General features: G+C 39.9%; 1 protein-coding gene across 2 annotated transcripts; it reads left to right on the plus strand.

Moving 5' to 3' along the window:
• The first annotated feature begins 2,701 nt into the window (after positions 1 to 2,701).
• LOC102799561 (basic helix-loop-helix ARNT-like protein 2) lies at positions 2,702 to 27,657 on the plus strand. 2 transcript variants are annotated; one of them, XM_006806472.3, is made up of 17 exons: positions 2,702 to 2,879; positions 9,499 to 9,610; positions 9,749 to 9,787; positions 9,871 to 9,912; positions 10,159 to 10,316; positions 10,395 to 10,477; positions 10,549 to 10,641; positions 12,676 to 12,793; positions 16,345 to 16,494; positions 18,862 to 19,099; positions 21,851 to 21,957; positions 22,107 to 22,257; positions 22,385 to 22,440; positions 22,528 to 22,639; positions 22,870 to 22,960; positions 23,767 to 23,869; positions 24,999 to 27,657. In XM_006806472.3, exons 1-17 carry the CDS (start codon positions 2,702 to 2,704, stop codon positions 25,154 to 25,156), a joined length of 1,989 nt encoding a protein of 662 aa, XP_006806535.2. In that variant the 3' UTR covers positions 25,157 to 27,657. The 2 variants fall into 2 exon arrangements, with proteins under 2 accessions (XP_006806535.2, XP_035770562.2); XM_035914669.2 differs by having other exon boundaries at positions 2,729 to 2,879; positions 9,499 to 9,592.
• Positions 27,658 to 27,925: the final 268 nt, after the last annotated feature.

The following is a 27,925-nucleotide window of genomic DNA, read 5'->3' on the forward strand; positions in this document are numbered from 1 at the left end:
CAGTGCTTTCCCTATTGACTCCTGAACACGAGCCAGGCCTAGAATAAGATAAGCCAAGAATTCACCTTTTTTTCCTCCTCCCTGCAAAAACACAGTTGTGTTAACCGGGTTTTTCTATAATCCCTTACCCCGATTAAGAAACCAGGTTCCTGGTGTCCATGAAGAAATCAGGTTACTGCAGAGAGCTCACAACAACTAGGTTATGTAAGTTCTCGTAAGTGCACCTGATGCAGGGATGATATTGTCACAACCCAGTTATTATCCTGCATTGATAGTTGTCTACCCGTTAAGTAGCTGCTTTATATTTCTTCTTTTTTTTAATAAATAGAATTTGAAGTTTAAAGTTTAAGACATTTGTATTTTAAATTATTTATGCTGATTATTTAACCAAGTAGGATGGCAAAACCTTGGAAACACATCCTGAATTAGAGGTTAAAGAGCCCTTACCGAAGCAGTGCATCTGTATGTGGGCTGATAAGGTTGTTTTACTGCTGCGTGAGGGTAAAATTCACACCACATTACTGGTGGAACATGGCACCATGGTGAGAAAGATGTTTTTTTTGTCTTTATGATTATAACAATGCTCCCTTCTGAAGAGCTGGGAGCAGCGTGTTCTGACACAGAGGGGTCACAAGCAGGATAGCAAGCCAAGAGTCAACAGGCATAAATAGCCCACGTTAAACCTGGAGTACAAGTCACTGCGCCCCGAAAACATACACGTCCAGGGCCGAAAACGAACCGCCAGGACTCATATAGGTTTCCATGTGTGACAGGAGTGAATACGATACAAATAAACAACTGAAAAGCACACCTGCCTGCTTGCAGCGACATCCAACAGAACCTCTCATTACATACTGGGCTATAAAAAGTCATTTTCGAAGCTGTGCATTTTTGATAGCTTTCCACTTTAACGTCATATAACCGTCACCATCCCTGCTTAAACGCGTATAATGTCGTGTGTCTTGGCGTCTTGAGGTGTTTCCTGTCCACTTGCGATGTTTCCGGGTATCTAAAGTGCACGGGGACACTACTTTCCCTGCCGACGGGCTTTAAATGGGTTAACGAGCCAAGCGCCACGTGACTGTCCAGTTATATAATATATAGGTCAACACGTTTCTCGCTCGCACGTGCAGCCTTCCCCCCTTACGTAAAGTCTCGTGCAAAAGTCTCGAATTACACTATGTAGGTGAGAGCCAAAGATCGTCGATATCTGCGATAACGAATTACTGAAATCTTTTTTTATCTCAAATTTTGGGGAATTTTGGTGTTAGAATAATTAGACTTTTATATTTAACACCTTTGCCTCTGCCTTTGTTTAAATAAACAAAAACAGATTTATTTAAAGTATTCTTATGAAACAGGGATATGAGGAACCGCCCAAATTACAGACATTTTCACCCAGTCTTAGCCAACTTTCTACCTTAGCTTAATGTTTGCGCATATTCTACCATTAAGATCACAGATGGGTGACGTGAACAACAGGGACCCCTACTCCATTGAAAGGACACTACCCGACAGCAGTGGGGTGATGTGTTTGCTTCCACATCACCCCAAAACATCTCCCCAAACAATCCCATCAAGCATCCATAAGATGTGCTGGGATAAGCCTGGTCCACAGAGACCCCAACCCCCGTGTCCAGCAGCAGGGCAGAAGGGAATCAAATATTACATGGGTGTCAGACATAAGGCCCAGGGGGCCATGATTTTAACATCCGTGGTATAATAGGTATGTTTGCTTTTCTGAAGTTCTTGCTGATGTATGTACATATAAGTGTATAAATAATGTGTTGTGCTTATTGTATGTAGACGTTCATGCTTGGACATAACGGTTTTCGGTTTCTTCTGATGAAAGAGGAAACGACTTTGTAGTTTTCAAAATCTCAGTCTAGCAGGACCACCTTGGTTTAATCCCATATACTCCTTCAATGTTAGCCCATGAACGTGATCGTGTTGGTTCCAGGAAATAAATTCAGAGTGAGACATCTGTCGCGTGGCAGCTCTGTTTGGAGGAACGCGAGAGAGTAGCAAAGTCAGATCGGTGACGCGCACTCGGTACTTTTTCAGGTCACCAAAACGTGCGCTGCGCCGGCGAAACCAATCCCTCACCGGTCCTGTCAAGCCAAGGCCGGCTGTATGAATGAGAGCTCGTTTATTAGCGCCGTCACGGCGTCATCCCACGTTTCCTGGCAGACCATCCACTTCCTGACAGACTTTTAACATATCCAAGGTGTGCCAATGGAAATTCAAGTCTGTGCCACTATTATTCCCAGCATCCAAATGCCAAAACAGCGGTTTAAAACGAAGATAAACCCCCTTACAGTAAAAGCTGACATATTTAGGTGCGTTTTCAAAACAGCAGTACATTCAAATAACCGATTTCCTACAAATGTTATCGTCACGCAGCGAAAAGGTTATTTTTGACAGTTTTTTTCTCCATTCCGACAAACGTGACGCTGATTCATGACTTTTAGTCGCGCTGATATGAATGGACTCAGCAGCTTATAACACCGTCGAGTGAACACGGCTGTGAATGAAGCGAGCAGGCGATTAAGGAGGAGACAAGTGTGAACTCTTCCCTTGTTTCCTAAAGGACCTGGGTGTTCCACTCTCACCCATCCCTCACGTTTCTACTCCCCCCCCCCCCACCCCTTGTAAAAAAAAACAGATACGGGGGGAGGAGGAGTCGGGTGAGAGGGAAAAAATGAAGTCAATTATACGACACCCCGGCTCTCCTAACCTCCCTCCTCTCCCTTCTGCTACTACTACAGCTGGTGGCTCCTCATGCGCCGCGGCGCTGCGAAGCCTTCACCGGGCACACCGGCTGCAGTCCGTAGGCATGTCGGCTGGGGGCTCTGACGGGACGGCGGAGAGGCCAGCAGGTAGGGGCTCCGGCTTGACAACGTTGTGGTTACTGTGGGTAGCTTAGCTTTGCTTCTTTTTAATATATTCTTTGGGGCAACTACTTTCCCACTTCAATTAGCTGAAAAAATAAATTAAGCACTAGTGGTATGCCTTCTTCCACGAATTAGTTCTGAACTTCTTTCGTCCCTTGACGTGTTTTTTCTTTAATGGCAAGTTAGGTTATATTGAGTGAAGGTTACTTAAAAAAAAGAACTTTACAGGGACATTGAGAGCAGACGACCTCACAGCGGCAGTAACGATAACACTTAACCGAGTGGCAGCAGTCGCAGTAGCCTTGCTGGAGCAGCCGCTACAGTGCGTCGCACCGGTGTCTCGAGCAGCTGGCACCTGCCTCCTAAAACCGAACGCGTCGGCTGGCAACGCGCGTGACACCCTCTCCATTCATTCCCGTACTATGTGGTGCTCGTTTCCAGGGAGGGGGACGCGAGCGGAGGGGGGGAGTTTAGTCGGCAAACTTCACACTCACGATAAAAACACGTCACTGTAACCATGACGACGACTTCATCCCAAAAGCCCAGAAATACTTTTACACTTTGCTAGCAAGCGGTTGCGAAAACCCGTCGTCTTATCTAAGCCTGGTGCTAATATTAATATTTGCCTAACCTTCACCAAACTGGCCTCGAGGAGCTTATATTGTCACGTGGTTCCTCGAGATTTGTCCCCCCCAATATTCTTTCTCGTTCAGCTGCTTTCAGAAACTGGGTCAGTAGAGCAGTAGAGCAGCTCTGCCTTCGGTGTGCAGCAGAGGGAAGCAGTCGCTCCCTGCCGTTTCCGAGCCGTACCAAGAAGCACAGAGGAATGTCAGCTACCAAACCCTTCAGTTCAAATAATGCAGACTAACGGCAGGATATTAAAACACAAAGGAGTTAAACCATCACCGGAACTTTTTTTAAAAACTTGAACCACCGTGGTCTAAGTGCTAACATTCTGGTAAACGCAGTACAATGCACAGGAGTAAATCATTACAGGGCGTAAATACGTCTCAAAAATATGTTTCAGTGCTAGCTACAATCATGGAAGATTAGTTCAAATCTAGGTACTGAGAATAAATCATACAGTTTATATAAAATGTCCAAAGACACTTGATGTAAACCCCTTACGTTATTTAATTTAAAATACAATCTAAAATTATGACGAGAATATGAAAGAGCTATTGTCAAATACCACATTAAAAGTACAACTCCTGAAAACGAACAAAAAGTAGCCTCTTGTTTAGATTAAATGGCAGGTCTGTGTAGGGCTGTGCGAATCTCATATTCTATCGTCCGATAACGATATAAATCACAAAAATGTAACATTTTCTGTAAATTCTGTGAATCTCAGGCAGCTCGACTTGCGTGAAGTGTTTCCAGCTGCCCATCATGTAGCTGGAGTCGAGTGTTTTAACAGATGCATGAAACGATACATTTTTAGACATAAGTTGTAACAGCCGCCGTTTTCTTTGTGAGTATTTATTACACAGGATGCTGCAGAGTGGACGTTTGAGTCTAAGGTCTATTTTTTAGCACCTGGCGGCTTTTTTTACTTCTCATCCGTAAATAATCTGCTCTTTCACGTGATTCAGTTTCAACAGGATCTTGAGCTTTATTGCGAGGTTTATGTGGAACATAAACAAGCGGACACGCGATGGTGTTACCGTCCTTGTTGCTAACCATAACACATAAAAACAAGCGCTTGTCCATCTGTAGTGTGGTTATATTAAATATAAGAGAAATAGAGAACTTTAAGAAATTAATATAGCCACTACAGTGTCCATCAAAACTATGAAAAAATATTGCTGTAAACAGTTTATTTTGCAACACCACAAAACAAACAATAGCATAAAATGAAACGTTAGACGTTTTTATATGGTCATCCGAACAGCCCTAGGTCTGTGAATGTATCGCGCTTTTCCCCAGTATGCTATTTTGACATGAACAGTAGGTAAGACAGGTGTTACTAATGACATTAGTGATATTCTGTTTGGGTCAAAGCCCTGGTTAAATGGATTAGTAACACCTGTGTTTACTTGTTATTTTCTCTCAAACTAGCCACTGTTAGTAAGGTGCATTATGTATATGTGAAAACTAAAATTTTCACTTTTCAACAATGAAACTTGAGCACCCAGAATTTCCAGTTGGGTATTTTCTAAAGCATTTCCCTTCAAAACTTTGTAACCCTTTGCCTCACCCTCCTTTTGTCTTTCGTGCTTATGAATATGCATTTGGCCCTTTGTTGTCTTACAAAAGCTAATCTTAAGTACAGCCATTTGGGTTGCAAATGTAACATCACCATGTAAATAGTGTGGATTAATTTATTTCATGGTAGTAAAACCTAGCTCTGTGCTAACAGGCTATCACAATGACAACATGCATGAAAATATAAAGCCCTCTCAAGCCATACATAACCCAATTTTCTCTGTAAATCCATATATTTCAAATGGTCCTGTCAGTATTTTAAAGTACAGCTGTTAGCACTGTAATCATTTACTGTAAATGTTGAAACCGTCTCATTAACTCTCTACCCTAATCCCACACAATCTAGCCCCTAAAATGTTTAACTACACACAACTGTTACCAAACTTTTAAATACAAGATTTCATCTTTAAACTGATTGTTACTGTTAGGCAGTTAAGTAAGTATGTTTAAATGGGGTAAATGCTGTTCTTAAAACACATGATCAAAATACTTTAATACTGTGTGATTTGCTCTATAAATACCTCAATTAGCCCTAGAATAGCCCCTTATTGCAAAACCGTCCTTAGCAATAGCATGTACTGGTTTTAGCGGTTGTAGGAAATTGTAGGTCAGTTGACCAGAAATAACCCAGAACATATCCTACTGTAACTGTAGGATTTAGGGCTTGACCTTTCTGCATCCATCCAAAACTACAACCCTGCTATTATGTTATGTTACCAGAAGTACGCAGAGACACTGAGCCTTGGAATTATGTGACATTTACTTTATTAATTCTGATTCAATAAAGCTTCTACATTTCAGCTTTTGTCATCTAAATGAATGTAATGGGTGGTTATTGTGTACTGAACTGTATAACATCTAAACATGGTTTTAACAGGGTTAACTAAAAAAAAACAAAAACTGGGGCACTATTAAATCAAATGGGTTTAATTTCTCAAATGAGTAACCAGATAGTTTATAGCAATGGAAAAATTACGAGGCATTGAGCCACAGAACACACCCTTCTTTACAGGTTCAAAAGACCACGACTGATACATTCATGTCCTGCTGCTGGTTGAAAATACTGAAGTTAACCTTCAGTATTCAGCTGAGATAGAAGGTGGTGCTTTTTCCCCACTTGTCATCATTTTCCATGTTTTTTGTGTCTTTCTGGTCATTTTAAGTCTCACTGCATGTATTTTTGTTGTGTTTTGCTACCTCTTTGTATTAGTTTTGTGAATTTTAGTACGCCTTTGTAGTTAACGTTTAACTGGAGTTATTCTGTGTCTTTTGTTTCTTGTCGTAGTGTTGTGTCTCTTAGCAGTCATTTGGTTACTCTTTATAGTTATTTCTGCTTGTTTCTTCTCATTGTATATGTCTTTGTAATTAACTTGTCTTTTGTGGTTATTTTGTCTCTTTGTTGTTATTATGTATCTTTGTAATGATTTAATATCATTTTGAAGTCCTGTGTCATTGTGTAGTTGTTTAGTGTCTATCTCTACTTACCTTGTGTTTCTTTCTACTTATTTTACATTTCTTTGTTGTTATTTTGTTTCCCTTTTAGTAGCTGTGTCTTTGTGGTAATTCTCATTAAATTTGTGAAATGTCAAGTTCAAATTTGAATGGAATCAGTCTATTGTGAATGATATGTCATCAACTATTTACAAGTTCAAATAGTGTCAAATATTTTAAGGTAACCAAAGCAACAATAGTTCCTTTCTTTGTTCTTAATAACAGGCAGTCATTCAGTCACTTGGTATGAAATTAAATTGATCAAGATATGCGAGAAGTGATATTTTTAAGCATATTTTGTTTTCCTTTGGCTGTCCTGTTAGGATTGCCTCCCTTCTGTGTGGATCTCTGTTCATTTTCTGTGTGTACCTTTTTGTCCTGCCTCTCCCATTCATCTTTTCTACACTCTAAAAAGATTAAAGTTCCACACTTGTCACGCTTATATCCTTATTCTAATGACATAACATTAGCAATTTAACCCCCCCCCCCCACACACACACACACACACACACATAGCAGCTAATATTTTAATTTCAGTAACTGCTGAATTTAAAAGTTTAAAGTTGTTGAAAGTGGCCAAAAAGGAATAAAAAGTGTTCAAACGTGTTTGATTTATTTGTTTTAAAGATATCATGTCCTCTTGTGTGATGTTTTTGACCTCTGGTGTGACAGCCCCTGTATGTCACACTTGTCGACATTTTCTGAAAGCACCTTTATTTTTTTGTGCCAGCATGGTATGGAAAACCTGTCATTACTAGTTGGTAAGATAATTTGTATCATATCTATAATTGTGTTGTTGAAAGCCGCATATTCTGAGCTTAAGTGCTAAATCCCAGTTAGTGTTTGGTGTCAATATGTTTAGGTAATGGTGTCATCACAACTTAAGAGCCTTCCAGTAGCTAGTTATCTGCAAGCCCCTGCTGTCCACACAATTAGGGCTACATTTATTTTTTGTTTATTTGTCTTATGTGGGAGAGTCATCGTTTTTAGCTTATCAAGAAAATGGCTACGTGTTGGTTTATAATATATTAAATTAGAGTAACTGTGCTACTTTAAGTGGTGTATTATAGTTTTTTTAGGGTATCAACAAACTAAATCAGGCCATATACAAACTTTTTTCCCTCAACCGCAGGTAAGACCCAAATGAAGACTTAGAGAAAAAGTGATCCTTTGGTGTGGGTGGTGTAGAGCCAGAGCATACAAAAATAATAACAAAGAACTCAAACATATATCACACCCACAAAAAGAAACCGTGAGCTCACAAAAGACCCCAAAACATCCCCACCTCCAAATATCTTGAAGTGATTCAAGTGGTACACTTAAAGGTGGAGAAGTGCATGTAGGTCATATCATGCTGACTCTGTTTCATACTGAGTTACACTCCTGTGCATTTCCACCACAGGTGGTGGACTGTGTTCCTGCGTTTCTGTAATATAGTATGTCATCTGCTACCCTGCAGGCTTGGCCTCTCATCAGTACTCTAGTCACGACTGGTGCTCTCGGCTTGGGCGTGACTCAGCGTTGACCGTCTAGACGTGCACTTTGCACCGATAAAAGCAAGGGGCATTGTTTAAAATATGACTTGGCAGTGCTGGTGCAGGTGGCAGGAGAACACATTTCTTGACTAACAAAGAAACGGGAAAAAAAAAGTGTGTGGTGCAGCAACTAGCAGTGAAAAGCCATGGTGGGTGGAAGTGAGAGCCGGCAAGTTTCACTCCCACATTCCACTTTTGCGTCAGTGATGACCCACTAAACTCCTCTGGAGGGATTAAAGAAAATGATGTCAATATCATTAAAGTTCAGTGCGGCCCTGATCTCATAGTAAGAGTTTTTGTTGATAGTGAAAGCTTGCTGTGCTTGTTAGTGGGACACATGTATGTGAGAAAAGGGTCACTGTGACCACCTCTGGGTTTTCTGTTAAAAAGAAACTTTTATTTACAATATGTATTATTGTACTTTAAAGAGTCAAACATAAAATGGGTTTTTTGTTCAGTTTGAGTATTGTGCTATTTGCTTTTCTTCACCTAGATACGTGTCTGTGACTTTATCAAAACATTTTTCCTCACAAATAGATGTCATACTTTATAGAATGGGATCCCCGAGGAAGTAGGTCAGTGTTACAGTATTATATAAGCATTAGTGAATACAATGGGCCAAACTCTATTTACTCTCACGTGCCTCTGAAATTCACAAACTGCAGGAGTGCATAGCATGGGGGTTTGGCGCCATGTAACAGCAACTTTTAGCCAGTGCATCAAAAGTTTGCCTAGAAACAGAATGTGTGTATGAAAATTGGTAAGACAACAGGGCAAAATGGGAAAAATAAATGAGCTGTCCAGCTATAAAATTGTTTTCGGGTCAGCCTTTAAAGTGAGCATTCCTGGCTGAGATTTCAGCCTTCAAAAATACTTTCCGCCTGTTAATGCAGAAAAAAACTATATGAGTCATTCTGATGGTGCTCATTTTCAAAAAGACAAACAATTTGTGTGTGTTCAAAAATGTAATTTGTCAACAGCAAAACACAGTAAAACAGTTGAGTTTGTTAACCTTCAAAACTCAAATTAAGCATTATTTATTCGCTCATACATGTAGATGAAAAAAGTCTTTAGCCTCAAATAAGTAATAAACTTTACAGTAAACTAAATAAAGTCTCCTCCTTTTAGTCACATACCACTGATATACCAGATACCTGGGTGATGATATTTGACTGTCAGAATAATCTCGACGTGTTTTTTAAGATCTTTAATGGTATTTTCATTTGATATAAGGTCAACTCATTAAAATCAGAAACCCCAGCCTCTATTCATTCATTCATAGTGTAAACAGAGCAAGCGTTATTAGAAAGGTTGTTGTACTGTGTTCATTTGTAGCTCCTCACATCACTGTGGTGCTTGTTTTCATGTATCAGATCCTGCTGCAGAGGATGAAGGGCCAAGCCAAGCAGGCTCCTTGCTGCCAGCTGTCGAGCTGCCAAGGAAACGAAAGGGAGATGTGGAGGAGAGGTCAGATGCGCATGTACAGTAAGAGCAGTGTTATGTTGTCTAAGAAGAAAAAACAAACTCTGAGACATTTCACTCTTGTTTATGCCTGTAGCTAAAATGATATGGTACAATGTACACAAACTAAATGACGCACCGTTTGTCCAACCGATCTCACAGGCAAAGCCTTGACATCCAAATGGACGATGACCTCAGCAGGTACGTTGAGTCGTCGGCTGTATCTGCATTTATGTTAGACCGTGCTGAAAAAAGAATTTGATTTTTGATGCTTTCATTTGCAGATCTGAGGGAGAGGATCAGCAAGTCAAAATGAAATGCTTCAGGTGATTCTATTTTTATATCAAACGACTGCGCCGTCTGTGGCTTTAAAAAAAAGTCTCATGTAGCTTTCCTTGGTCTCATTTAGTTTAAGATGTCAGCTATTTAAAACCCTAATGACTTAGACAGTCTTAAAATAGCTAGGTAATTATTTCCCCCCCCAGAAACGACACAGCAGGTAGTAATGTAGCTATGCATTCCCCTTTCAAGTTCTAAGATACAGACTGTCTGATGGCTGAATGTGCCTACAGGGAGCCTCACCGTCAAATTGAGAAGCGGCGGAGAGACAAAATGAACAATCTGATTGATGAGCTGGCTGCCATGATCCCCGCTTGTCAGCCCATGGCTCGAAAGCTCGACAAACTCACTGTGCTGCGGAAGGCTGTGCAGCACTTGAAAGCCCTCAAAGGTACTTCTTAACCCACGTGGTGATTTAAGTGGTCAGTGATGTTGATTTTTGTCACTCTAAAAGCTCCCCTGCTTTCAGCTGGGATGGGCAGCGCCTTTTCAGAAACCACCTGCAAGCCTTCCATCCTGCCTCACGATGACCTCAGACACCTTCTGTTGAAGGTAGGTCCTCGTACGTCTGTTTCATTCATGTTTTATGCTTTTATTAACACGTCTTTCTGTGTATCTACCAGGCTGCCGATGGTTTCCTTTTAGTCGTAAGTTGTGACCGGGCGAAAATCCTGTTCATCTCCGAATCCGTCTCCAAGATCCTCAACTTTAGCCGGGTGTGTTACCCTCCCACCACACGACTTGCAACATTCAGTTACTGGTTGCAGCTTCCTCTTTTTCTGAATGTTAGCAAAATGAAGGTGTAAAAGTACAGATTGGTAAAACTGTACCTCACAAAATTTGTAAAATAGCTAGGTCCTATATTATATATATAGGACCTAATTTTATATATATATATATAAGTTCAACATAACTTGAGAAGGTCTCACGTCCCCTAAAGAGTCTTCCACATTTCAGCTTGTAGTCTGTGTGCTGTTGATTTGAGCTCGCTCCAGCTTATTTAGTGCCTATAACATTAAATGAAATGAGGTGCTGCTGCCAATCACTGAAAAAAGATGCTGGCAAAAGGTTTATATAGAATGCAATGTTTCATTGTTTTCATGCAGTGATGTTATCTCCAAAGTTACCTGCGTTATAACCAAGGCTATTATGATATTAGATTTGCACTACATGATTGTTGTGGCTCCACAGTAGTTATTACATTTGCCTAACATTAAAGATTGATGATTTGGAAACATAAATTCCCTGAATCAGGAACGGCCTCTGGTATATAATCTACACTGAATATGTGAGGCAAGTGAAGAGAGTCTGGAGCCGTAACAATTTTACACTAATATCAATATTAATCTATCAATATTATATTATTGATAGAATATTAATACTTCACTCTTTAGTTGTCAGTACAGTCAGTGTTGGCTATTGCCAATGCAGTTAGTTGTATATAACAACACCTTCATGGTGACCATTTATTCACATGTACTGTCAGGAATTGCTTTTTAAAAAAAGGTCATTAAATGACTTTAAATTTAAAAAGATGTAGTTTTTAGTTGCGCAGTTGCCCAGCATCAAATGACAGGTAACATTTAGAAGATGAAGAGCCAGACATTTCCCTCAGGGGATGGTGGAGCCCAAAAACAGAGCAAAAGTGGATTGAAGTGGATCTGCATTCATCACCAGATAAAGGCTAATGTTGCTTCCTGTTTGCAGTAAGTGTTAGTAACCAACCTCTTGGCTTTTGTTAAATCAAGGAAACAATATGAAAACTTTTTTTAAACCTTTTGGACGCTCAGAGTAGAAGTTTAAAGTTTTATATTTTTATTTTTATTATTTTTTTTAGAATAAATTCATTTGTAAATGTTGCACACTATCCACAGTCCTTTGTGGCTGAACTAAATCTTTACAACTCAGTGTTCACATAAATTGTTGTTCAGTATGAAGCATTTTATTGATGCTCTGATGAAGACTCAGCACTGCAAGTAAAAGTTAATAATCAAGGCAATGCCCTGATGTTTCTGCACAGCTAGTAATCTCTAAGCTTTGATACATTTTTGAAAGTATCTCTGTAGTGCATGCTTTGCAGGATGAAGTCACACCTGCTCTACAGTCTCAACTTTAAGTCTCACTGTGTGCAAGCAGAGAGGAATGGTGATTAGGAGGGATAGCAAAGAAAAGCTTCTAAGAAACTAGTCCGTGTCTGCATGGCAGTGGATTTTGTACAGGGAGATAACATCACTGAAAGTGAAAAAAAGGCACAGCATGATTTAGCTGCTAATGTACAGTGTATAATGGTTGGCTGCCACTTCCAAACAAAAACGTTTGAATAGCAGTTGGGTGGGGATTCTGTGCCCACAGCCAAGGCTGTGTACCAATGATATCAGCCCTTACTTAGACCATACAGAGCAGTGGAAAAAACTGCATTTAAGACTAAAACTTTATATTTCGCTCTTCTTTTCCAATCACCTCCAAGTGGTCACAGCAGATGGCTGCCCCTCCCTGATCCTGGTTCAACTGGAGGTTTCTTCCTGTTAAAAGGGAGTTTTTCTTTCCCACTGTTGCCAAGTGCTTGCTCAAAGGAACTTGTCAGATTTTTGTTTTTTTTTTCTGTATCATTGTAGGGCCTTTACCTTACAATATAAAGTGCCTTGAGGTGCTGTAGTTGTGACTTAGTGCTATGTAAAAAATTAAATGAAATTGAATTTACTAAACATTAAAAAGCTGAGTAAATAGATGTACAACATTTGTATTCACAGCTGGAACTGACTGGGCAGAGCTTGTTTGATTTCATCCACCACAAAGACATCAACAAAGTGAAGGAACAACTGTCTTCGTCAGAGATGTACCCTCGTCAGCGTCTTCTTGATGCAGCAAGTAAGTCCACCAGAGCTCCAGTATTGTGCAAAGGTCCTGAGCCACACCTCATTTCCTTATTTCTTCCAAGGAGACAGCCTTTCTTGTGATTTCTTTTCAACATGGTCTTGAGCAACAGTTCCTCTCTGTTTTTGCTAAAGCTGATAGTTTGAGCTGGGTCAGGTGACCCTGAACCATCCCTTAGAAATGCTCCCATAGGCACTGTGCACTTCTTCACCACTCGCCTCTTTTCAGTGTCCACTGTTTATACAATACTGCAGCATGTTATTATATTTTTGTCTTCTTTCTCCCTTTGCACTTGTTCTCTTTTCTCCTCTGTTTCTTTTTTGTTTTCCCTTCAATTATAACTGATTGCAGCACATGGCTGCTGCTCCCTAAACCTGCTTCTGCCGGAGGTTTCTTCCAGTTAAAAGGGAGTTTTTCCTTCCCACTCTCACCAAGTGGTTGTTCATAGGGGGTTGCTTCATTGTTTGAGTCTCACCTAGAGTTTTGTAGAGTCTTAATCTTACAATATAAAGCACAGTGAGGTGACTTTTCTTATGATTCTGCACTATATAAATAAAATTGTGTTGAAACAAAAAAAGGAACTTGTGTTGAAACAAAGGAAAAGTGTGCTTAGGTGAGGTGTACACAGAGTGACAGTGTGTATGCAGACAACTTATCAGTCAAGTTGGAAATTGTATCTTTAGCCACTTTGTTACTAGCACCCTGATGCCAGTAACAGGGTAGGAAAAACCACAAATTCAGGTTTGTTTGTTTTTTAATTTATGAAAAATAGCAATGATAACACAATTTAACAGTCATCAAATAGTATGTTTGCACCAACCAAGAGCTATTAGGCGTCTCTGACATAATTTCACATATCCTGTCATGGTGTGCAGTGTGCCTTAAAAGAAAACTGAGAAAAACTAAACAAGTGGACAATATGAAGCAATATAAAGGAGTGGCAGACCTAAAAACTATCTACAGCAGATGAACAGTATCTAATTGTCATGTCATAAAGAAAGTGATCACAAGATCTTGACATAACTGATCAAATTATCAATACAGACAAGAATCGTAAAAAAACAGAATGGCCAGATTTTTGTCTGATTAGGAAAATCTGATTGGTTCAGTTTCTAACATTTGCTATATTTTGTTCAGCATGGTAAAGGCACCGGTGCAGTAAAAGCATACCTGAACAGAAAAACATACAATAAAACTGAAACAGCGGGGCAGCCGGTGTGTTTGTGACGTGGTCCCAAGTGCAGACATGGAAGGAGACGGTACTGAATCTTAACAAAAAACGTTTATTTGGCCAAAAAACATGAATTCAAAACAAGGCAAAAATGAGCAGGGCCAAAATTTAAATTAAAACCTAAACTGGGAAAAGCTAGGCTGTGGAAACTATGACAAACGAGACATGAACATGATTCTGAGCAGGAGTATGGGAGTAACTCAGCTTACGTCATGTTTATTCGTAACTAGTAAACATGACGTAAGCTGAACAGAATCATGAGGCACCTGGCATCGGAGGAGGCAAAAACAGACACACCAGCAATGAACAGAGGGAGACAGAGGACTTAAATACACACAGCTGACACAAATAATCATGATGCCACAGGGGAAGCAAAACTAAACACACTGAATGTGGAAACAAGACTTTCAAAATAAAACAGGAAACATGGAGAGACATGAACTGGGACACGCAAGCTTGACACAAAAGACAGAGAGAGGGAGCGAGAGAGACACACACAAGGGGAACCTACATAGACGAGATGATAACACATGAACAACAACAGACACACATTATGCCCCTATCGTGGACTAAACCAATCAGAGATAGTCAGGGGCGGGACCTCGGGTGAGTAGCTTGAATAAAGTGATATGCGCTGATTCTGAGCTGCAGGTTTTGTCTCCCTCCAACTAAAATTTGCAGAGCCAGCAGCAAAAGAAGCAGCAAACTACGCTTCACATTTGATCAATGTCGTCATGAATTCCCTCTGACTTTTGCGGTTTTGCTTCCACCACGATAAAAATCACACTTCATGCCCAGCTCTCTCTCTCTGTACTTCAGGAACAGTTTCCCGTCTCAAATCTCTGTTTTCTGCATTATTCATTCGCTTATTACCCACCAGTCTACCGTTGTTTACAGCGCTGTCTTTTTCTTTTTTCACTTAAATGACCTCGGACAAGAAAGCCTAATTTCTGCTGTTCAATACTGAAGAAATTTAAACTTCTTAAAACTATGCAAAATTACAGAATATTTTTAAGGTTATCTGCTATAAAAAGCCAGACCAGGAAAATCCTTCATGTTTTTCTGTGTTTTATTCTCAGTTACTTTCACACAAAGGCATCTGCTGTGATGTTCACAATTCTGATGAAGTCTCACATGTATCAGTACTGATAAATGATCAGAATTATAATATTTCTGACTGTCTGAGGCTAAATTGAATTGAATCAGGACTTTGAGAACCGGAATCGAATGGATTATAGAAATTAGTGATTATACCCAGCCCTAGTGAGCAGCCTAGGCCCGACAGAAGTGGATGCAGCTGTGGGTAATAAGAAAAGATGAAAAGAACGATTGAAAACTTTTCTGTTAAGTTAAGGCCTGTACCGTCTGAAATTCATAGCCAGTGCTCTGACATGGTGCCATCAATCTTTGAATGCTGAAAAAGCACAGTGTATCCAGGAAACACATTATATTACATTATATTGCCTTTCAGCAACAGACAGCAGCAAACAGGTCGTCAGAGGAGGCCGAGATGATGATTAAGTTTAACATTTTCTACAATATTGACAAAGCAATTTAAGTACAAGTTTGTTAGTTAATAATTTAGAAATGAATATTGTCTGTATGGACTTTCCCCCCAAAGAAAGTGCACATGTAAAACTGCAGAGTTAAGCGATGCGGTTGAAAAATTTGAGTGCGCCTAACTTTTGTGCCGGTACGCCTAAATTTTTAAAGTTAGGCGTACCGGTGCGCCCATGTCAAAAAGTTAGTGTAGAGCCCTGATAAACTAGACTGAAACTCAACTAAATCCTGACTAATAATAACAACACAAGAACTTAACATTAATGCAATCTAACATAAGAAAAACTAAAATACAAAATAAACTCAAAACCCTGGGTCACAGCCCAAAAATGCTATCAGTCATGGATTGGCCTCCCCTGAACCTGGACTTTATGGAAGCAGTATGGGATCAACCTAAGAGAAAAAGGAACAAAAGGAAGCCAACATCTAAAGGAGAGCTTTGAACATCAAGAAGCCTGGAGAAGTGCTCATGACTTAAAAAGAGAGTTCAAGCTGTGTTGAAGAATAAAGGTGGCCATGTCAAATATTGACTTTCAGACTTGTTGGAACTGAACAACCTTTGTTTTTGCCTTATATGCTGTATTTTCATGCAAGTTTCCACATTTCAGTTAATTGCTATTTATTTTCTTAGGAAAATGTAAAGGAATGAGTGGTGGCTTGAGTGTTTTGCACAGTAGTCTGTATGAGATGATGTTTAGAAAAACAGAATAAGCACTATGTGTCCCAGTCACGAATGTGGTCCTTCTGTGTGCAGCTGGGGTTCAGGTCCAGGTGGATGCTCCTGTCAGAGCGACCCACTTAACCACCGGAGCTCGGCGATCCTTCTTCTGCCGCATGAAGCACAGTCGACTGACAGAGAAACACGAGGACAAACACTCGCTGCCCACAGCTTCAAAAAAGAAAGGTGGGTTCAGTCTGGAGGTGGCACGACGTGTAGATATGAAGTATCAGTTAATAATCGACGTGCTGTGAATATGCTGGTGAAACATGAAGGCTCAAGCAACTGCACCAGTCTAATATTGTTGCTTATCGAATTTAGATTCAGTGAAGACACACACACGCGCGTACACACACACACACACACACACACACACACGCTCTATTCATAGCTTCAGACAGAGCTACTTTGGAGTGTTTTGTTTATCTTGCGCTGCTCTGATGAGAGCACTTGAGGTGATTCAGCTGCGAGAAACAGCCCGAGTGAGTTATTTATTGAATAGACTGAAACTGTTCCACTTTGTATAAACGCTCAGGTTCAGTCCTGGTCCTGCAGAGCTAAAGAGATGAGGAAGAGGTCTGAAGATGCCTACCAAAAAGATTATATATTAAAATAAAATGAATTAAAATATATGATATGTTTATATAAATATATATATATATATATATACATATTTAAATATGTCTGTAAGCAATGAGGCCAAAATTTAGGCAGCTGCAGGAAATCAAGCACATGGAGTGAACTTAGTGTTTTTGCCCTGTCTAGTTTGCATGTTGGGGAAGTAAAGAAATGATCTTATTAAGATTTGGTGGAGAGGTGAATGAGAGTGGATGAGAGTGGCTTTTCTCTTCACCTTTTCTCTTGTTCTATGGAGCTGCTTCTTAAGCTACTAATTCTGTAGATACTTGTATGTTTTCACATCAACAGTGACTTAAATAAAGAAACAAACATGATTGCATAAAGACATTTAAAACATGTTGTTTCGCACAGTAAGTAGGTCACTGTTAGCCATTGTGTAATCACAAAATTAGTAGCTGGTCAAACTCTGCTAACTGTGCAGCAGAAAATGAAGCTTTGGTGCCACTCAGTGGAAAAACCAAGCAACTGCCTTACAGTCCGTTACAGCAGCGGTCCCCAACCCCGGGCCACGGAGTCAGAGTCGAGAGTTGAGGCTCTGGTGTGAAATTTATGGTTTTCAGGGTTTTTATCTTTTTTTTTCCATTATTTTTTTTTAATAATTGTTTTTATTGTTAACTCGGGTTCCCTGGGTCTTTTCCCATGTGTTATGAATTAATCTTTTGTTTTTGGTATTTTTATTTTGTTGTATTTATCTGCGACACCTTAAAGCGGTCCGTGAAAATATTTTTGGACATAAATCGGTCCGTGGTGCAAAAAAGGTTGGGGACCGCTGCCTTACAGTCTACAGTACATTGTAGGCTTCAGTATGATTTTCCCACTTATATTTTAAAATAATTAGGAATATTTTAATGTTATTTAGTAGCATTATTTATCCATCAATCTATTTTCTTAACTGACAATCTGATTTACTATCATGAAGATCCTGAAGCACATCACAGCTGTCATAAGGTGAGAGGCAGGGCTCACTTTCACTCCTGCTTTATTTAAGTGTATACAACTCTGATGTGCTGTATCTTATTCCTGATTGACATGGATTTGGTTTATGTACCAATATTACTGAAACACAGGCAGTCATGTGAAGAGGAAAGCACACCCTCTTTAACTTTTGTGCTTTTATATATCAGCACATAATGCAAAAAAGCCCATTCGCTCTTTATTGGTTGCCGAAGCAGTGTGTGGAAAAGGAAACACACTCTGTGATTCAGCAGCTTGTAGAAGCATTTTTAGCAGCCAATGGTTTTCTGTGTGACTTCATCCACGTCTCACATTGTTGTGGAGGAATTCTGGCGCACTCTTGTTTCTAACATTACTTTAGTTTACTGAAGTTTGCAGGCATTTGTTTATGCACAGCCACAGCATTTAAGTTGGGTTGAGATCTGGTGAATTTTTTAATCATATCCTGATACATAAAACCTTTGATATGAAAAGCAGAGGGGAGGATTTCTTGTTCACATGACTGTGAGTTACACTGTTAAGCACTGTTCTCATGTTTGCTTTTTCTTGTTTAAAAGAATCCACATGAAAAATTCAGAAGTCAAACCTCTCTTTGACAGGCTTACTGTCTGAAACCAGAGGAACTGGCCGACCCAGTTTCTGGTTTTCTGTAAAAAGCTTAAACAAATATGAACACACGTGTTGAAACTTAAACAATACCTGCAGATTTTTGTCTTCAGGTAAGCTGTAACGGCAGCTGTGAATTAAAGCATGTTGTTTTTATCTAACATGGAGTGACGTTTGAAGGAGTAGCTGCTTCCTCATGTTGCCTGAAAAATAAGCTGGATTGTTGAAACCGCAGTAGCGCCAGGTCTGATTTTATGTTCTGTGCCACTAAATATACACAGTTCACCCAAAACACAATCTAAAAATACTAGAAAGGATATTATATCATACACACGACTTGTTTTCTACCTGCAGACGCTTACCGATTCTGCACACTGCACTGCACCGGGTACATGCGGAGCTGGCCGAGCAGCCAGCTGGACTCGCTGGAGGCCGACGCCGACAAGGAAAGCTCGACCCTGACGTGCCTGGTGACCATGTGCCGCCTCTACTCTCACGCGTCCCATCAGCCTTCCAAAGACATCAACGTCAAGCCCACTGAGTTCGTCACTCGCTGTGCGATTGACGGCAAGTTCACTTTTGTAGATCAACAGTGAGTTTCCCCTTTCTAACTACATCCATGTGCACCATGTATCTTTCCGCCGTGAGTCATGGATTTGCTGTGCGCACGCAGTTCTGCTGAGAAAAGAATGGCAGAGGCGTTGCGTGGTGGAGAGGCCTCTGAGCGCAGCAGCGTGAGATTTGTCGGTCGGACTGTCAGTGGAGATAATCATTTCTGTGTCTGCCGTTGTTTCTCAGAAAGGCCTGAGCATCTTGAGGGCATCACGTGAAAATCTCTTCTCATTTTTTGGGAAGTAATTTCACAACACAAGTATAGTGAATCACTTTATTAAATGAATTACCCATGTGTGTGACTGATGAATGTTACATGAGAGGCTTATTTATACTATGCTAACACTTTATCATAAGGGAGGCGAAAACTTTCTTAGTTGCCGAAGAACGAATCAGGAATGCCTTAATGAATATTTACTATAAAACAAGCCAACATCTACTTCAGAGTACCATATCACCCTGGTAGAGCCTTGACTGACTGCTGGCTTACTTGAATACTTACTAGAGTATTTAAAAGTACCCTAGCTTTCAGCTGTCAGGCCTCTCTTCTGTGACACCAGCTCCTAGTTTGGATTCAGAAGACAGACACTGTCTCTCCTTTCAAGATTAGACTTAAAACTATAGTTCAGGCTCAATCAGGTGAGCCTTGCTTAGTTATGTTACAATAGGCCTAGACTGCTGTGCCTGTGAGGCACTGACTGCTTCTTCTTTTTGCTCTGTATATGTTTATACACCATCTAATCATTAGTTATTACTAATTACTATTATTAATTACTCTGGCTTGGCTCTCTTCCACAGTGTGTCTTTGATCTGTCTTCCTCCCCTCCTCTCACCCCCAACCAGATGGCCCCGCCCTTCCCTGAGCCTGATTCTGCTGGAGGTTTCTTCCTGTTAAAAGGGAGTTTTTCCTTCCTGCTGTCACCAAGTTTTTGCTCATATGGGGTTGTGTGACTGTTGAGGTTTTCTCTGTATTATCGTAGGATCTTAATCGTACTTAAAGGAGCTTAAAGCGACTGTTTTTGAATGAAATGAACATATGCTATTTCAGTGGCGTGTCAAGTATGAATTAGTTCATAACTGTCTGGAAGCTAATCTCCCTGTTTCTTCATTAGCCTTCCTGATCAAAATGTAACCACTTATTTATTACATATTATCCAAAATTCCAATACATTTCAGTCAGATTTTTTTGCAATGTAGCAAATAAACCATCCACAAATATGACATAAACCCATTTGTGTTTAATGGCTGAATATTTTGGTTTCATGAAACATACATTAAATGACATTATTAATAGCATTTTTTAGACATGGAGCAAAGGAAAAGTCATAACCAGAATCACAGTTAGTCTTTTCTCAGATAGTGGGTGACAGATCAGCTTTGCAGGACGGTTATTGGCCCCCTATGTTTTTCCTGAAAAAAAGATTTAACAGTCTTTGCTCTGTGGTAAGATAAAATGGACTGTATCGCCAACAAACAGCACCACACAGAGGTTCCAGCATCATCTCCTTCACTAATGTGGATTTGTGATTTATCACTGAACATCCACTCATCCACTATCACCCCGTCTCTGTCGTCACTGTAACCTCGTTTTCTGCAGTTATTTTTTAAGCTTTTCTGGATGTAATCACATGTCATTCAGCCCATTTCTTCCAGTTGTGACACTAACACAGACGCCCGTTTCTCTTTTCTGGTTTTCATTTGTTTTGTTGTCCATTTTCGAGGCATATCGCTTAATTTTTCTATTCTGATGCTTTGTTGACCTCCGTCTAACCGTATCTTTTCTTTCTATTATCTTCTAATTTACTTTTACTTGCTCTGAATTTTAGGCACAGGTGAACTGAATATGAGTATCTAAATATGATGATTACAGTCTCAACAAGGCAATAATTGTAAAGACAATCATCGCGTAACTGCATTGTTACCCTGGAATACAAAAGTAGTTGGTAATTTTTGAGTAATGTTTAAGTTGTGTGCTGTTACAGTAGATCCTCCACAGTAACTATGAATCATGACTCTTTTTGGCAGCACAGAAAGAGGAACATGCTAATGAATAAATAGTTAGTGGAAGGGTTTTGTGCAGGGTTTGGATCTGGAGCTATTAGGAAAGTATTAACTACAGCCTGTCCAATAAAGGATTTTTAAGACCAGTGTCGATTGGTTATAGGTGATTGAGGAATCTAATAGGTTGCTGATGGGGTTTTTTTTTCCGCCCAGATGAACGAAACATGACATTTCCCTAACATTCATCCACACTCTGTCCAGCTGTGATCCGATCAGTTGATCACTGTATTTGTAGTATTTGAAACAGATCTTGGCAACAGGGAAGTGGCACAGTGCCCTCTGGTGGACAAACTATGTAATGCCAACATTCATATCATAGCTGAAGGTTTTTTTTTTTTATTTCTCCTTTTTAAAATGTTAATTTATTGGATATTGCTGATACCACTAGACTGCAAAATACAGTAGCTAATAATTAAATAGAGAAATCTGTTAGCTCTAGTCCTAACGAACAACTTTGTTAGCGATCAGATTGCTCCTGATTCGTTCTTTGTTTGTTTGCAGGTGACTAAGCAAATTTTTGTGTCCCTTTTTGTGAAGTGTTATCAATTCTGTATTTGCTTTGGTTCCATTTCCCTCTACTATTTTTAATTGGCACAATCCTGAGAGGCAGCGAAAGAAGCAAGACCAGAATCATTAAACTCCATCTTTGTCCTCTCTTTTTGTCCCTCAGAGCCACAACCGTCATTGGTTATTTGCCGCAGGAAGTTCTCGGCACATCCTGCTATGAGTACTTTCACCAAGATGACCTGCAGCACCTCGCAGGAAAGCACAGGCAAGGTAATTAGCAAAGCCACAATTAATGCCAAACTGAATCTATGCTAAAATAACTGTAGCTCAGTTTGTCTTCAGGTCAGAAGGAAAGGAAAGCGCTCGTAGTGACTTTTTTCACTTTGCTTTGTGATGACATGTGTCAAATCTTTTGGCAGTGCTTCGAAGCAAAGAGAAGATTGAGACACAGTGCTACAAGTTTAAAACAAAATACGGCTCCTACGTTTCCCTCCAAAGTCAGTGGTTTAGTTTCACAAATCCATGGACCAAAGAAGTTGAGTTTATCGTGTCTTTAAATAGGGTTATTTCGTAAGTACCAATTGCTGTCGTTTCAACTTTATTGTTGCTCTTTCATATGCACTGCGCTGCCGTAATAAAGCTTTTAATACAACTCTGTTCTGGATGAAGCAGTTAAAATACTCCATTGTACCAACAGGGGGCCCGCTCACACAAAAGATGAGGAGGAGGCAGGCAGCTCAAAGGCACTCCAGGGTAAGAGATGCACACAGAGCCGTGTATTCATCGTGCTGTCATGTGTCTTTTTTGTCTGAGCTTTTTTTTGTCCTCCTGCCTTAAAAGACGACATAAAGCAAATACCAGTAATTCCCGGCTTCTCCAGTGGCACCGGCACAATGATCTACGCTGGCAGCATAGGGACCCAAATCGCAAATGAGCTCATCGACTCCTACAGGTACAGTCTGTCAACTCTCTGTTTGTCAAGGCTCGATGAATTTAAAATCATGTTGCTTTTCTTCATAGAAAGGCGTCATATTTTCTGATAGATGCTCCAATAAATCTGAACATTTGGTACAAAAACATCCAGAATAACCATGAAAGCCCGTTTGTGATAAATCCTGTGTTTTACTTACCTGGATGATTGAGCATGCATCAAGACCCAATGTTTTATAATTTTTTTGACAGGGTGAACTCATCTCCATCAAGCGGAGCTTCGAGTCCGTTTGGCCCAGCCCAGGAGAAATGTCCACTGGTGTCCCCACAAACCAGCAGGAGTGTGAGTGACCTAAATCATAGGACTTTCCCACTGTTACTAACAGTAACCATGAAGCACCAGCTGGAATCAGTTTGCTTGGTGTGCTGCTGGGGGTTAATTTATTCATAATATTTCATCCTTTAGTTTATAGTTTTTGCACTTTTTTGAACTTCTGGCACTTTTTTTTGAAATCCTGAATCTTTACTGTTGGGATTTGGAGGAATGGTGCGATTCGTTTTCCGGTGAAACATTAGGAATATTTCTCATTCTGGTCATTTTATGGAAATTTGGATAAACATGCCATTTTAATGGGGGCCACCTTACAGCAGGAAGGTTCCTGGTTTGAACCTCGTGGTTGGCTAAGGCCGTTGAGTGTGGAGTTTGGACTCGCTGTGCTTCCTCTGGCAACTTCAGCATTTCTCTCAGAGTAAATAAACCTGCATGCTTGGCCACTTAGTGGCCTAAAGTGGGCCTAAATTCAATCAGCAGTTAGTAAAATGGATGAATAGATGGCTGGATGGTGACATGGGGAGGTCTGATATTGTGATTGAATTCACAATAATACTTTTATAATTGTCTAAAGTATCAGGATTTGTCAGTATGCCATTACTTTACATAATGCAAAGCTCTGAACTGTACTTCCACCACAGCATCCTCACAAGGTGTATCATCATCCCCGTAGACAAGAAACTCTTCAAATGTAGGAGGAGATGTGTGTGAGAAAGATGAAAGCAGCTTGCTTTCCTGAGTTTAATTACATACTTCAGTGGAGAAAGGTGAAACGCGGGGTCCTGCACGCTGTTTTAATGTATAATGGCTTGTTGCAGACATCCAGCAGGGAGGAGGCAGCAGGCAGTTCATCACAGTCCCAGTCCCAGTCTGACTCAAGGACGGCAGCAGGGACGAGCAGCTCAACTTCTGAAAGCGCAGGTACTGCCAGCAAGACCATCACAAATACACTCTGTTAACAGTTTCTGTCTTTTCTTTTTCCTGTACTGCAGTCTGCAGTGAAGGACGAGAGTAACTGAGCACCACTTTATATTTTGTATTAGTAAATACCTCGGCTGTTTATGGTGTGCATCCCACTCGTGATTTCACAGCTGCAGGCCAAGAAAAGATGTAAGCAATCCAAATTTAGGCAAATGCGACACAGAAAAGAAAGGAAATACAAACTGAGTAAAAAATAAAACTGTAAAATAATTAACGACTAGATGCTGTTGTATTGACTACATGGTCATTACAACAGGAGTTTATGGATAAACTCCATAAAAGCAGAATATACTGTATACACATGCACAAAACTGAGGTAAAGTCAGTGAGTGACACATTTAAAAAATGTAACAGTTTCTGAACTGAAGCTTCATCACTTCACTTCCCAATGATTTTGCCTCTGTCTACTAATGTGTACAGAGGCACTGTTTTTTATTGTATTTTGAAGTCTTATTGAATAATGTTCATTTTTTGATGTCTTTCCTTAGAATAAAAAAGGATGCTAAAGCAGTGAAGCTGAAGCCAGTTTCTTCTGTAACTTTGCCAAAACAAAAGAAGCTAACTGAAACCAGCTAACCTAGCAGCTCCCACAAGCTAATGGTAAAATGCTACTTTAAAATGAGCATTTTAATTAGCACAAATGAGCAAACTAAAATTATTGACGAGCTTTTTGGTCATTATTCAAAAAGAGTAACATATTATTCATTATTATTATTTTAAAGCTATGCATTATGTTACTTACATCATACAAATTATGTTAGCGTTGCTTAGAGATGCTTTGGCACATAAAAGTAAATAAAATAAATAAAAGCTGGACGCAGAGCCATGTGCTAGATTGGGTTTTTTTTTTCACTTTTAAAGACAACAGCAGCGTAAACCAGTCCAGACAGCAAATATTGTTTCCCACAGCAGTTGTACTGTAGGAACATTTCCAGCCCATCGCTGATGAAGCTCCGGCTGCGGCTGCTTGACTTGACGTCACTCTGTGTTCTTCACCGCTTTACCGGACACTGTTAAAGGTGTATATTTTTCTTAGATCTCATTTTTTGTTTTGCTCTGCTTCACTCAGGCGAGCCCTCCCAGCTGGACCTGGACAGCATGGTGATGCCAGGCCTGAGCAGCTTCAGCAGCGATGAGGCTGCCATGGCGGTCATCATGAGCTTGCTGGAGACGGACGTGAACATGGGTCAATCAGGGGAGTTGGAGGATTTACACTGGCCTTTCTAGAGGATGCTCAGACTCTCGGCCTCACTCTCTCTCACAGAACTAGGCAGTTCAGTTAATTCTGATCTGCCTGATACCTGAACTGGCCTTGCACAATTGAACCTACAGGACTTGTACCAAAAGTCACAACATGTCAGACTTGAGGACCGGTGAACAGGAAGTGTACAGGAAGTGTTGTGACTGTGATTAGCCTCCGGGTACTTGGTTTTTGCTTGAAAGAAGGTCTGGTTGAAGATCCCTTGGAGCCTGCGGTGATACAGTGTCTTCCTTAGTAACACTTGTGCATCCTGAATAGGGGTTGGAGACGAGACCTTCAACAGCAGGGAAATCTATTTGCTCTGCTGCCCTTAGTCACCAAGGCCACCAAGGTCTGGAGGAGCATAGAAGTCCTGTAATGTGCAGTGCTGCTACAGAAACCTCAAACATTGACATTTGTGGAACCTTTGGTACAGTTTTAGGAATGACTTGTTTTTCATACATTGTCTGATTGTTCAATTTTTTTATCATATGTTAAAGATTCCCATCAGACACATTTTAAGTAAAAGTAAAAAAAAAAAGAAGAAAAAACTGATGAGTAAATTGCTGAAGAAGGTTAAAAAGAATGTGTCGGTTTTAGCTCCTTGATTAAGGACTGCAGCTATTTATGTACAAATCGGGGCACCTCAGTCCTTGAACAACCACTACTGGTTCAGCTACATTTCATTTTGGACATGCCCAGTACAGCCACGCAGTGTGGGGAGAGTTAAAAACACTGTGTCACATATAAATACTGTTACCTAAAATTCTGCAGTGATTCACAAATGCCAAATTTTTATAAGATCATAATTGCATTAGAAAAAAAGTTAATCAGCTTGTAGTTTCTCTATAAAAAACCCTACTGCTTAATTAGTATTATTTAAGTATTTTGGGAATTCTTCATTCTCCATCACACTTCTCAAACCTGTAGTGGCAGTAATGGGGTGAAGAAAACAGCACAAACTAGACACTAGACAGCAGACACTGCTGGGGACATGCAGATCATGGGCTGTATTTGATAACGGACTATCAGAATTGCGAGATTGCCAAAGACACCCAGCGCTTTGAATCACACGTACTGTATTATTTAAAAGAAATTGTGTTCATTCCTAATCATTTGTATACACAAATGATCCAGAAGTGTGTCTGATTTTTGCTTCTACTGAGCTAGCCGAGCACTTTTGTCACCTAATCAGACCACATGAGCAAAGATGCTTGGTTTACACTTAGAGACAATCAAAGAATTATAACAATAATGTGGTTAAAAGGTTTCATATTATTATCTAGCACAATCAACACACAGATTCCAACTTTGACAATTAGCTAGCGATGGGGCTACTAGCAAGGATCGCTAATGCTACGAGGACCTACGAAGGGAATGTGTTTCATGGAGAACGCTTTACTTCAGGACTGTTTTTATTAAAATAAATACTTGAATATTGAATACTGTTTACAGTTCTGATTGCTGAATGAATGGTAGGAATGGTAGACTCTGTAGTCTTTATAAATTTCTCTACATATGTATCAAATGTCTGACCACCTGGTTTCTCATTTAACAGGAAGAAGCTAAACCCTAGTAATAAATCAGCTTCACATTTAACAGTTTAACCACACAAAACAAAGTTGTATGGAAAGAATATCATGTGGAAGTGTGACTTTACAAATCACAGTCATGTATTTACAGTTTAGAGAAATGTGATTACGGCCTCCTTGTAAAAATCCATAGATTAAGTAAAAGAGAACACAAAGAAAACAAAACGCAAGGGTGTTTATATTCAGTATGTAACATAAAGCTGGTAAAATCTATGTTTCTATTATGAATTAACACTAAAGGATGAAGTTGAAGTCAGGCTGTAGTGTTTGCCCGTTAACAGAGACGTTCTAACATGATGCTAACGTGATCTCTTGTACAATGAACTCCTTTGAGGAGCCAAAGGACTCTGAGGACAGATTTCCTTTGTTTTGGCCCCAGAATATCAGCATAGAAATGAGCTGTGATATTTGTGTAGTAGAGCCACTCGTGAATAATCTCAACATCGTAGGTAGCTCAGATATACTGTCATTAGCTGTCAGAGGTCAGAATGCAAGCGGACGTTTAGATTTGAGCAAAAGCTGTAGCCACAGTTGTTACCAAGCTTACTCTGAGTGAAAGTAAAGGTGAATTTTAGTTTAATTTGCAGCCTCAGCATAGCTCATGTAGAGTCTGGTTATACCACTGGTTCCTCAAATCTTGAAAGTTTAATGTGACTCTGTTGCCTTGAATGCATGTCGCATCTGACGGGGTTCAGTTGGAAGTCATGAGTAAGACGCTCTTTTTGGCTTTACAAGGAAAACTCACCACATACTTTTGCCATCTGTGCCATGTGAAATGGACGCTGAAGCATGATGAACATGCCCCGCTATCAAAGACAAAGTGTCTGATGTTTGTATGTGATACTGTTGTCATTGTATCTGCTGTAACAGAGCCGAGGGGGAAGACTTTGTCAGTAAAAGAGCATTTTTAAGTAATTGTCCCAACAGTTTATTTCATTTTAAAATTAAGGTCTTTATTTGATACCAGTGCCAAAATGGTTTTCGCACAGTAATTACATCCATGCTTGAAAGTTTTTAAAGCATGAATTTGCCAATATGGTGAAGACAGTGAACTATTTAATTCATTTTTAAAATAATATTAATATACAACCACTTACAAAAGGAGTCAAATCTCACAAACAGCACAGATAATGATGTCATGTTATCCATAGAGTTATTCCTTTA

Source organism: Neolamprologus brichardi, chromosome 17 (genome assembly GCF_056152115.1).
Source record: "Neolamprologus brichardi isolate AB-2024 chromosome 17, ASM5615211v1, whole genome shotgun sequence".
Taxonomy (NCBI): domain Eukaryota; kingdom Metazoa; phylum Chordata; class Actinopteri; order Cichliformes; family Cichlidae; genus Neolamprologus; species Neolamprologus brichardi.

Excerpts from the sequence above, each read along its gene's own strand:
- LOC102799561 (XM_006806472.3), top strand. The coding sequence starts at position 2,702 with ATGAAGTCAATTATACGACACCCCGGCTCTCCTAACCTCCCTCCTCTC. Across the intron at positions 16,495-18,861 it reads CACAGCTTCAAAAAAGAAAG|ACGCTTACCGATTCTGCACA; the intron begins GTGGGTTCAGTC and ends TTCTACCTGCAG. Across the intron at positions 22,640-22,869 it reads GAGCTCATCGACTCCTACAG|GGTGAACTCATCTCCATCAA; the intron begins GTACAGTCTGTC and ends TTTTTTTGACAG.